At 44.0% G+C, this 12,553-nt stretch overlaps 1 protein-coding gene across 1 annotated transcript in view; it reads right to left on the bottom strand.

The window, feature by feature from the left end:
* The window catches only part of LOC140913863 (cytosolic phospholipase A2 zeta-like), a 42,933-nt gene extending 31,088 nt beyond the window's left edge, over positions 1-11,845 (bottom strand). The window contains exons 1-3 of the mRNA XM_073350674.1: positions 11,680-11,845; positions 7,795-7,867; positions 67-203 (exon numbers count right to left, since the gene is read on the bottom strand). Of these exons, the coding sequence (XP_073206775.1) occupies positions 67-203; positions 7,795-7,867; positions 11,680-11,790 (321 nt within the window). The 5' untranslated portion in view covers positions 11,791-11,845. The remainder of the gene's footprint in view (positions 1-66; positions 204-7,794; positions 7,868-11,679) is intronic.
* Between the last annotated feature and the right edge of the window lie 708 nt (positions 11,846-12,553).

The following is a 12,553-nucleotide window of genomic DNA, read 5'->3' as shown; positions in this document are numbered from 1 at the left end:
AAGATCCTGCCACCCAAGGAGCACCAGATAATCTGATCTGCTCCATATCAAAAGGCTCCCCCTCACCTTGACAGCATTGTGGATTCTGTACTGGAAGGTTTCATTCCACTCTGGATTACTGGAGTTGTCAACAACCTGAGTTCGATAAGTGATTGGAGATGCAGTTGGTAGACGCAATTGCACGTAGCAGTCTGCCTTAGACACTGGAATGAAAAGGACAGAAGAATGGTATCAGAAATATTCTAATCAGGTATGCGTCATTGCTTTCTATATTCTATCATGTCACAGGATTGTGCAGAATTAATCAGAAAAAAACAGCTGGACCGGCTGGGAGAGTACCCTCATTAAGACACAAATATTTTCAACAGCAGCAAATTGAATTTCTTTTCACATAAATAGTTCATTTTTCAGGTAGGTGCCAGTGTTAAATACCACCTTCAAAGGGACACTGTTGGGAAAAGGGCTAGTGCTCCAAAGAGGTTTCTTCTTCTGAAATTATTTTACTGTTATTTGGACAGTGGAGGAAAAGATCTCACTGTGCCATTCTTTAAGTTATATTAGCTTATACCATGATCAGAACACCTTGCTTTCATGTGCAGCGGAATCCATGCCCTAGACACCTAATGCCAAAAATCAAACCATGTTTTTGAGTGCAACAGGAGTATCACAATACAGGCACTAGAATCAATCTAATTCTAGAGTACTAAGGTAAAGTGCAACACTCAGGCTGTGTAACATGCATTGGTTTTCTGTTCTTCCGAACACAGACCATAAAGATTGCATAAAGACAAACCAGTGCTGAGTTAAGAGGATATTCCAAACAAGTTAGGCCCTGTGTGTTTCTTTTAACTGGGAAACATCAGGAAATCTCTTCCAGAGAAACCATCAAAACATTCGGAAATCTCTTCCATAAAGTACCTACACCACAGGAAATTCTGACACTTAGATCCAAGCATGTGATCTAGTCCTATTCCCATTCACAATCAGGATTTCATAGGTTTGTGAATTCTGGCAGAGACACACACTACTAAGAGCTGGAAAGCTCATGTGATAGAACTCAGTGGATCATAATCTAGATTAGATATCCTCACAACTGTTTTAAATGTCCTCTTAACATAGATGAAGCCATGAGGACCTATAGATTTTTCCAGGTATCCCTGAAAACAGGATGCAGAATGCAGCATAGAAAGAAACTTGTTCAGGCAATAAATTTTCTTTAAATTCCCACATGATTCAGCCTGCAGTAAAATTCTGTTTGGGCCGGTTTTACATGAGTCATATCTTGGCCTATTAAACCCTGCAGCTTGCCCAGGAAACATGGCTTTCATCTGAAATGCTTTTTGTTAAGAGGATTGGTTCACTGGGTTCACTGTAATGGTTTCACTTTCAGGTCTGTGCAACTAGGCAAGGTATAAAGTCAAACAATGGAGCTTCAATGAAATACAAATTATATTAAACTGCCTCACCAAATCTACACAACTGCCATCTGCCTTCATCCTGTGCTTTTTCCTCCACAGCAAGGCACTCCCAGATAGCTTCATGTTTCCATAGAGACTGGTTAGGGACGTGGGACTTCCCCTTTTCCCATCCCCAAAAGGGAACAGTTCTAGTCCTCCAGCCAGAATACCCTCCAGCCAGGTTCCATCCCTTCCCCAGTGAAGTCAAATCATTTTGGATGGCTCATTCAATCCACTTCAACAATCATAATAAGGACTTGTCAAAGACAAAAAGGGAATCATATAGAGATAGGCTGAACACTTCAGTAGTCTACTCAACAGACCATCCACAGTCGATTGACGTGTCCTCGACCATTTACCTGAGAAACCCATCAAAGAGGATCTCCATCTCCCTCCACCAGTTGAGGAAGTTATAAAAGCCATCAAACAACTGAACTCTGGCAAAGTATCTGGAAAGGATAGTATCCCAGCAGAACTGTATAAAGGAGCAGGCTCAAAGGCTATTAAGGAGCTTCACGACATCCTGAGTAGCATTTGGAAGGAAGAAGAAATGCCACAAGACTTCAAAGATGCTATTATCATATCACTGTTGAAAAACAAAGGCATCAAAGCTGACTGCGGAAATTACGGAGCCATTGCTCTCCTCTGTACAGCAGGCAAAATACTAGCTCGCATTCTAATGAACAGACTCATTGCAAATATATCTGAGGAGAATCTGCCAGAAGCACAGTGTGGTTTTAGACCAGGTTGTAGCACTATGGACATGATCTTTGTTGTAAGGCAGGTCCAGGAAAAATGTTTAGAGCAGAATATGGACCTTGCAGTTTGTAACTGTATGCAGTTTTCAATTGATGTGACCAAAGTTTTTGATACGGTCAACACAGAGGGTCTATGGGCTATTCTACATAAACTGGGCTGCCCAAGAAGGTTCATACAAATCATGTCTGTTCCATGACCACGTGACAGTGCAAGTACTCACCAGTGGTGACTTTCCCGAAGCATATGAAATCTCAAATGGGGTGAAACAAGGCTGCGTATTTGCTCCAGAGCTGTTCAACTTGTTCTTTGCTTGTGTTCTCAACCATGCAACAAAGGACTTGGATTGGGGGATATTCATCCCTCTTTGATCTTACTGCTAAGACCAAGACACTAGAGAGGCTTCTCGTCAAGGCACTTTTTGCAGAAGACTGCGCCTTGATGGCTCAGACATCAGGTCAACATTGATAGATTTTTCTGAATTATCCCAGCTCTTTGGCCTCACCATCAGTCTTAGGAAGTCAGAGATCTTGTTCCAATCAGCACCTCATTCCGATGCCCTAGTGCCAGCCATATTCATCCAAGGGACACAGTTGAAAAATGTGGATCAGTTCAAGTATCTGGGCAGTACTGAAGGGCTAAAATCCATATGCTGTTTATGTTACAACCTGATATATAGACCGTGTCAGCTCTTTTTAGAGGCCCAAAGTCCAGAGTTTGGTCAAGACGACAGAGGCCTAGCAAATAGTGAACAATATTAGCTAAGAAGCAGAACAAATAAAGGACAACCTTGCTTTTTGCTAAAATAAGCTGGTTATAATATAATATATAATATAATAATGGTCAGCAAGAAGCCAGGTGGAAATTATAATTGGGGGCTTTATCTCAAAGCTGCAAACAGATCTAAGGAATGAAAGGGGCCCTGTTCCTTCTGTAGAAGAGGTGCCTTCCTACATACCAGCCTTGAGTTTATGGAAGAGGTTCAAACATGTCAGTATGAGATATATCCTCCCTCTCACAGATGTACACCCGTCCTCCAAGCCATTGCCAGTGCTTGCCTTAGAAACACAAATGAACAACTAAAAAGCAATCTTTATTGCCATGTACTTTTCATTTGTCTCTTTGCTTTAACCCCTAGTATGTACCTGTTGGACAATCAGAGGAGCTACTTCATTCCTATGGACCCCAAATCAGAATTCAACATATATTTTTTATACTAACACACTATACATTGTTTAAAGGAAAACACCTGTGTACTAATTGTGTCATGAGTTAACCTGAAACCATGGGTGGAGACATTATATAATCTTTGACTATTGACTACTGTGCTTATCTTGTCTTGCTGCTAGACCTATCCAGGGATTTGGGACTGCCTACCCAGCCATTTCCCTCCACCCATGGAAAAATCCATATAATCCATTGTAATCAATTGTTTGGCAGCGTCTCTGAGCCTAATAAGCAAGGTGACACCCCGCCAGCGCTGTTCGTAATAAACCCAAGTGCTTGATTCTACACGGTGTCCATATTTTGTTCCTTCAGAACCATCTCAATTGTCTGTTCCCTTGATAAGAAAATTTCCTCCAGAATTAGTAAAGCCAGTCAGGCCCTTGGCCGACTTCAAACAAAAGTTGTTAACCAACACAACATCTGTCTCTCCACCAAATTGAAGATCTACAGTGCAGTGATTTTAACATCTCTCCTGTATGGATCTGAGATGTGGACTCTTCATAGACGTCACATTAAACAGCTTGAGCAATTTCGCATGCACTCCCTCCGCTCAATAATGAGCATTCGCTGGCAGGACAGAGTGACCAATATTGAAGTCCTTGAGAGAGCAAACATAACCAGCATTGAAGAAATGTTATTGAAAGCACAACTTAGGTGGACCAGGCATGTCATCCGAATGGAAGACCACAGTCTCCCAAAGCAGATCTTGTATGGGCAAAAGAAAGAAGGGACATCTGTATAAGTGCTTCAAAGATAATCTGAAGAGCAGTCTCCAGTGGGCTGACATCAATCCCAAAGAACTTGAGCAAATGGCTTAGAACAGGATTCACTGGAGGTATCTGACAAGATCAGCACGTGACAAGTTTGAGCGGGATTGATTAAATTATCTCCAGGCTGCATGTGAAAGGCGCCACAGAGCTGCATCATCAAACATCATAGATACAGACTTCCCATGCCCTCAGTGCAGCCGACTCTGTGCATCAGGATTCAGACTGCGGAGTCATATGCATAGCCATATGAGAGAATTGCAACAATGTCGTCATCATCATCAGCCATCGACTACCAACATATTGTTGCAGAATCCAGAACTTCAGCATTATTGTAGCCTTAGCTGTATAGATACTCAATATTTAAATAAATTTAGTATTGGATGTTATAGCTAAATCTAAAAACAGACTCAATCTCAAAATCCATACTAATTAAGAAAACACTGTAAACCCAAAATGGCCAACAGGATTTTAAAAGTCATGGGGCTGTAAAAGCAAATATTAAAAAAGGGGAAGGAAAAATTAATCAAAATATTAGAAACAAAAATGGATTGGAGGGCACAGAACAGCTTTACTTTTAGCATCATTCATGCACATTAGGGAGTTAAACAATAAGCATAACAACAAAGGGGAAAAGAAAAGGGGGGCTGTAGTCCAGGGAGAAGACAGATGTATAGGGGCTCGAAGTAAGACAGAAAGTTTATGCAGATAGATGCAGGAAGGCAAGAGTTGCATGGTAGAAGGCTCTCTCAGCCACATTGGTGAAACTGTGTTTAAAAAACACAGTGAAGGCCCTGGCTGGATGTGCACAGGGAGCAGAGACATAAGAGGTACTAATTTGAATCCTGGCTCTATTTCAGTCCTTGAAAATATATAAATACATTTTAGTAGGAAAAAGTTTTATGTAAATATTGTGACAAATTTCCTCCTCTACCTTGGTGGGTTAGGCGTTAGGGTGTGGGTCAGACTCGGGTGCTTCTCCCTCCTGGGTAGCCTCCTTTTCAGCTGCTCAGGTCCGCCTACCTATGAGAGCGACTCTCTGGCTTTGGGCCAGCATTCGGGTTCCCAAGGCCTTAGCTGCCCTTCTTTCCCTTTTCGTCTTTCTACGCCGTCTGGGAGTGGAGAACAAATCTGGGGATATTTCAGAGAAGGTTGGGGGTTGATAGTCTACTGTGGATGCCTCACTACTTTCAGGGCTTCCCCCTTTCTCCAATTCGCCTATCGGGAGTAAGTCTCCAAACCCTGGGAAGTCCCTCCCTACGAGCACCGGGTATCGGAGTTTAGGGACTACACCTGCTGCTACCTCAGTAGTGTTCCCCTGAATCTTGATTTTTACTGGGATGGTGGGGTAATAACCAACTGTCCCATGGACGCATGTTATCCCCATATGCTTAGCCCACAACAGCTGACTACACTTCACGAGCTTCCCCGAGACAAGCGTGATAGCACTCCCCGAATCAATCAGTGCTGTGGTCTCTACCCCATTTAGTTTCACTGGTCTGGTGTACATATGTGGGGTTAGTGAGACCCCCACAAGATGGATTAGGGAGCATGGGTCTGCCCAGTTCCCCAGGTTACATTGCATAGGCTCCTCGGCATTGGGACACTGTACATCTATGTGTCCCCACTCCCCACAGGCGTAACATCTGAATGGAGCCCTACGCGTTCCCCGGTTTCTTGGTTTGGGCAGTCTAACATCACGACCCTCTTTCCCCTCAGTGCTCCGACTCTTTGTAGCTTCTGGTGGGCCTTCAGCCCCGCTCTTTTTCCACCTGGGCTCTCCTGGTTGGCCAGTCACCCGAGCTCTCAGGCTTGGTGCTGCTAGTTTAACCCAGGGTGCTTCTTCCTTAACTGGTCGGGTCAGCTCACTTGCCGTCCTTCGCCTTTCTACCAGCACGACAACCTCGTTGTAGGTGGAAGGTCAGTTCTGGCTTACCCAGGCGTGAAGTTCTGGAGGTAGTCCTCTCATGTACCGGTCGATGACAAGAACCTCTAGTATCTCCTCCGGACTCCGGGAATCAGTTCATAACCACTTTCATGCAAGATGGATGAGGTCATATAAATAGGAGCGCAGGGTTTTGTTTTCCTGGTACCTCCACTCATGTTATCACTGGGCCTGCACTGCAGTTATTACCCCAAATCTGGCCAGGATCTCTGCTTTCAGCTGGGGGTAGTCTGCCGCAGCCTTTTCAGGCAAATCATAGTAGGCCTTCTGGGCCTCCCCACACAGGAATGGTGCGAGGATGCCAAACCACTGTCCTCAGGGCCAAGCCTCCTGCAGGGCTGTCCTCTCAAAGGCCAGGCGGTATGCCTCTACATCATCCGCCCGCATCATTTTCTGCGGCCAATTGCTGGCCCGTATGATCTGCATCCCATCATGGCCGCGGTTCAGCTCTGTAAGGACCTTTACCGGGTTTACCAGTTCCTGCAACATAGTCTGGTCCATCAGCAGGTGATTAGTCTCTTGATGCAGCTCACTGCCTCCTGTTGGGCCACTGCCTGGACAGAGGTAGCCTCCTGCTAGGCAGCTGTGGCTTGTATCAGTGCCCACACTACTTCCTCCATTGTGGAGAAAAAAAAAAAAATAAACCCTCTCCCTTTTTTTTTTCCCCTTCTTTCTCCAAACACCCTCCTTCTTCCGCCGCGCTGTTCACACCAGATCCCCCTTCTGAAACCAGTTGTGACACAGTTTCTCCTCTTGGTGGGTCTTGCGCTTATTGGAGGATTTGCTCACCTTGGAGCTTCACAGCAGCCCTTAGTTTGGCCATCTTCATGAACCCACAGTCCAGGTCAACTCTTCTTGTGTCTGACCAGGAGTTGGGAGGTTTGGGGGGAACCCGGGCCTGCCCTCTACTCCAGGTTCCAGCCCAGGGCCCTGTGGAATGCAGCTGTCTAGAGTGCCTTCTGGAACAGCTGTGCGACAGCTACAACTCCCTGGGCTACTCCCCCATGGCTCCTCCCAACACCTGCTTTATCCTCACCATAGGACCTTCCTCCTGGTGTCTGATAATGGTTTTATTCTTCCGTCCTCCAACATTATGCATTCTCACTCTCAGCTCCTAGCGCCTCTTGCTCCCAGCTCCTTACATGCACACCACAAACTGAAGTGAGCTCCTTTTTAAACCCAGGTGCCCTGATTAGCCTGCCTTAATTGATTCTAGCAGCTTCTTGAGTGGGTGCAGGTGTTCTAATCAGCCTGTCTGTCTTAATTGTCTCCAGAAGGTTCCTGATTTTTCTGGAACCCTCCCTGTTACCTTACCCACGGAAAAGGGACCTACTTAACTGGGGCTAATATATCTGCCTTCTATTACTCTCCTGTAGCCATCTGGCCCGACCCTGTCACAATATATACTGAAAATGACTGATTCATAGATTCCAAGGTCAGAAGGGACCATCATCATCTCGTCTGACCTCCTGTGTAACACAGGCCAGAGAACTTCCCCCAAGCAATTCCTAGAGCAGATATTTTAGAAAAAACAAGCAAGCTGTGGGGATGCAGTGTTACATCAACCAGAGGAAATCCTGGCTATGTTACAGTTGTGCATTGTGTAAAACATGAGTCTGCACAACATTGGTCAAGTACTTACATAGATCTGTACCCTTGATGTTTCTGGCTCTGAGGACTTTTACTGTGAGGTTGTAATAAGGATGCTTCTCACGCTGTAAAGACAAGCAGGTTCTCTGTTAATGTCAGCTTCAGCACACCTTCCAAAAACATGCAAATATCAGGATAAGGGAATGAAGTGGAACAACCCGCACAGAGTCCACTATAAGTAAATCTTAGTTTTGAAATATAAGAACTATTTGAAATTGAGAAAGTGAAGACATAAGGTGGTATCTCTGAAGAAGGTGGGCGAAGGACAGAGGCAGAGCACCACAGTGAAGGGAGGCTGAGAATTAAATGAATTCCCATCTCACCACAGGTAAAAGTGATCTTTTTTTAGATAGTCAAACTGACAGTCATAGAAGAAAAAAACTCTTTAGGGCTCACTGTTGTTACAGCTCAGTTTCAAATAGCTTAATTAACCCTATTACTGCTGAGCTATAAATTAGATATTAACTTAATTTTTAAATCCTTCCTCCTAGCTTAGTGTGTCCCATTCATTTGTACAGAACACTTGAGCTATATTGCTATATCGAGCACAAGTCAGTTGGCCTGGGTTCTGAGACTCACTGCCATGGGTCTTTTTTTCTTTTTTGTAGTCGAGACATATCCCCATTTTACAGATGGGTACTAAGGATAAGATTCCTCCCCCAGCTTACCTCACAACAGTGTTGTGAAAATAAGTTGTTTGTGAAGCACTCAGATACTATAGTGATGAGCACCACAGAAAAGCCTATCAGGAAATTAATAATTCTGTCTTCAAAGCAGGGTTTGAATGGGGCAAACACTGAACTATGAAGATAAAACAAAAAATTCTGTGCACTGAATGAGGCAGGGGTCCAATATATTAAGTGATCATGTAATTAAAGACTATTGCAATGCATGCACACAAGGGGAGCAAACTAAGGTTCCATAGACAACCTTAGTAGTGGTTTCAGAGTAACAGCCGTGTTAGTCTGTATTCGCAAAAAGAAAAGGAGTACTTGTGTTACCTTAGAGACTAACCAATTTATTTGAGCATGAGCTTTCGTGAGCTACAGCTCACTTCATCGGATGCATACTGTGGAAACTGCAGAAGACATTATATACACAGAGACCATGAAACAATACCTCCTCCCACCCCACTCTCCTGCTGGTAATAGCTTATCTAAAGTGATCATCAAGTTGGGCCATTTCCAGCACAAATCCAGGTTCTCTCACCCTCCGCCCTCCCCCCCACAAACTCACTCTCCTGCTGGTAATAGCCCATCCAAAGTGACCACTCTCTTTAAAATTTAAATTTAAAGAGAGTGGTCACTTTGGATGGGCTATTACCAGCAGGTGAGTGAGTTTGTGGGGGGGGGGGGGTGAGAAAACCTGGATTTGTGCTGGAAATGGCCCAACTTGATGATCACTTTAGATAAGCTATTACCAGCAGGAGAGTGGGGTGGGAGGAGGTAATGTTTCATGGTCTCTGTGTATATAATGTCTTCTGCAGTTTCCACAGTATGCATCCGATGAAGTGAGCTGTAGCTCACGAAAGCTCATGCTCAAATAAATTGGTTAGTCTCTAAGGTGCCACAAGTACTCCTTTTCTTTTTGTGAACCTTAGTAGTGACATTTCCTAAGTTTTGAGCGTTTGTCTTTGTAACCTCAACATTCTTGTAATGTTTTTTGAGTGTAATATACATCAGAGCCATAATTAGATCTTCTCTTCCCCCCCCCCCCCTCCATTCCCTCCTCCCCAGGTTAAACACATTTTGTTTTTGACTCTTTTCTTAATAGGTTTTTCTTCTTTCAATATCCCTAAACTAACCTCTCTACCTAAGCCACCCGCCTCTCTACCTTCCCAATACTTGGTCTACAAGTTTCAGGAAGGAGATACAGGGCTGTATGTAAGATTATTTTCCCTTACTCCCTGGTGGAAAATTGCTACTGCCCTGTAGGCTGTTAAATACAGTAAGGATGTGGTTGCAAAAATGTCTGCCATCATGTGTGACGGAACTCTCCTGACTTGACACACAAGGTTCTATAATATTGGCATCTGGGAGATCACACAACATCAGCACACATCCCACTCCCTCACTTCACTCTGAAGGATGTCAGTGTACATCCATGTGTTGCAATCCCAATGATAATGATCCTCTCCAAGAGCCTCTGAGAAAAGATGTTTGTCAACAACAGCCACTCAGCTGAATCAACATTCCCCAAACAGAGGAACTTCCACAACATAAATTAAAGACTCAGGAGCATAGCAAAGATCTCTGCCAACTATGAGAGCTAGGTCTGTTCCAAGTCCCATGTTTTTAAGTAAACTGGCACCTTTCTTAGTCTAATGCAGTTTTATTTCATAAGAGGCACGGTGGTGTCATATTACATTACAAGATAAGCATGCACAGTAAACTCAGAAATTAAATGTGACATGACCAAGTTCGCACTACCTGAGTCCCAGGGGCAAGGCAGGCAGGGCCAGAAGAGTAGCTGATTCCTAGCAGAGCAGCTGTTCTATATGAGTAATCAATGTTTGTGAAACAGATTCAAGTGTGAGACAGCTCTTGGAATTGAGTTTATGGCCCAGGTGCCCTTTCTCCAGAATAGCATATTGCACCCTAGGTGAAATTTACTTCCCTGAATAAGTGACCTTTTTGTGTAGGGGACTTCACATTGCCCAGGATGGAATTCTTCTGGGCTGAGTGAATTGATAAGCATAACAAGCACAGAAAATTGCCAGGTTTGCTATCTGAGTTTGGATGAGCCTGAAACCTCTAAGTGAAACTAAGTGGGTTTGAATCTGAATAAACCAAAGGGACAGCATCTGTGCACCTCTAATTCTCAACAGCAACATTTCACTTGTAAATAGTTAATGTGGCAGGTACTGGCTAAAATTTCAAACTAGCAAGTCTCCAAAAATGACAGCTTCACACTCCTGATGAATCCCTGGTTAGACTGCAAAGCACTGGTGTTCAGTAACAATTCTGCCCTCTTGCCTAACTTTGCTCTTCCAAACCCTGTATTAAATATAACAAATTAAAAAACCATTTAAAATGAACAAAGCCACAGTTTTACATAAATCAAACAAGAACCAACGACAGGCACACAGCAAACCTCTCATGATTTTTTTCTGTAACATTTGCTATTTGCCTCCCCCATAAAGCCTCACCTACAATACAAATATAACCACATGAAGGAACCTGGTTAAAAGTGGGCTACCCCCTACCTTGGTTACAAAGCAAGTATGATTCGAATATGTAGTCCAGAGTCTATCTTAACAGCAGCTTTAGCCTGGCTGTAAAACAAGGTTAACAGCCACTCTGCACTACATATTGGAACTCTTGCAAGGTAAGGAATAACTAATTACCAAGTTACCAGACATAGTTGTATTGGTAGTTTAGACAGGGGCTTACTCTGGGCTAATCCTTGCCATACTTGGTAGGATTCAGAGTGTAAATTCCCGTTAGCCTGGGGAGCGACTAAAAGGGAAGTGCACAGAATTGCTCTGCTTCTTTATAGTCAAAATAGACTATGGATGAAATCTGCAAAAACATTTCCTTAACTTTGCTCCCACTGAAGTCAATGGGAGTTTCACCACTCCTGACTTCAGTGGGAGCTGACTTAAGGCCACAGAGAGCACTTTTTAAAATTTCACCATACATTGCCAAACAGACTCCGACCTATGAAGCCCACAGTCTAGGAATGAGCGGCTAAGCCCAGTCGCTATCACCACCTTTGCTATCCAAACTCTGCTTTAGGTAGCTTCTCCTACACATGACAAAGGCTGTGTTCACCCTGTTTTAGGGCTGCTTTTATGCATGTGTCATAACTTTTAGTCGCTTCTCTCTCATGGGGGTGATGACACTTAGCACAAAGGAAGGGCAAAAGTTTACATTACCCGCCGGTGATAGAGCCCGGTATCCTTCCTCTCTTTCCTCTGGAATAGCACAGCAGCCAGAAGTGGGAACATTCGGGGTGACACCCTGCTAAGCAGCACAGCACGGAACATGGGAGACCTTCCCAAACCCTGAGGTAAAGAAACAGGAGTGAAAACACCAAGTCACTGGAATTTGACCGGCTGCTTCTCCTCACTCCTCTGAACTGCTGTAGCTTTGTCCTAAGTTACACACAGAGCTCTGCTCTAACAGGGAGAAGCAACCACTGGAGGGGGTGGGGGGGGTGTGGCTTGGAGTTACATAACAATCCAGTTTACAGCCTCGCTGGCAGGTTTTTCCAAACACTAGCAGTAAAACATAAGGGTGATAAATAAATTAGATCAAGGGAGCGGAAAGAGGGTCTGACAAGAAGCACTATGTTTTCTTCCAGACTCTGACACAAACTTGTTCTGTGACTCTGGGCAAGTTGCAACTTCTCTGGGCTTGAATTTCCCGGTCTGTTGAAATACAGAGAAATCCCTGTGTCACAGTTCATTAGTGTCTGCAAAGTGCATTGAGATCCTCTGATGGCAGGCAAAAAAGAAAGACTAGATAACAATCAAAGTTAAGAATCCAAAGAATTAAGAGGATAAGGAAGATATTTACATAATATTTATTATGGGGGGGGGAATAATGAGGGAGGAAGCAGAGGAAATTAGTTAAAAGTATCAGGGGGTAGCCGTGTTAGTCTGTATCCAAAAAAAAACAACAAGGAGTCCGGTGGCACCTTAAAGACTAACAGATTTATTTGAGCATAAGCTTTCGTGGGTAAAAACCCCACTTCTTCAGATGCATCCAGGTGCCTAGAGCCCAGCTGCTCACCAGATCTGCCACCAG

The sequence above is a fragment of the Lepidochelys kempii genome, chromosome 6, assembly GCF_965140265.1.
Source record: "Lepidochelys kempii isolate rLepKem1 chromosome 6, rLepKem1.hap2, whole genome shotgun sequence".
NCBI classification, from domain to species: domain Eukaryota; kingdom Metazoa; phylum Chordata; order Testudines; family Cheloniidae; genus Lepidochelys; species Lepidochelys kempii.
This window is presented reverse-complemented; position numbering and strand designations above follow the sequence as displayed.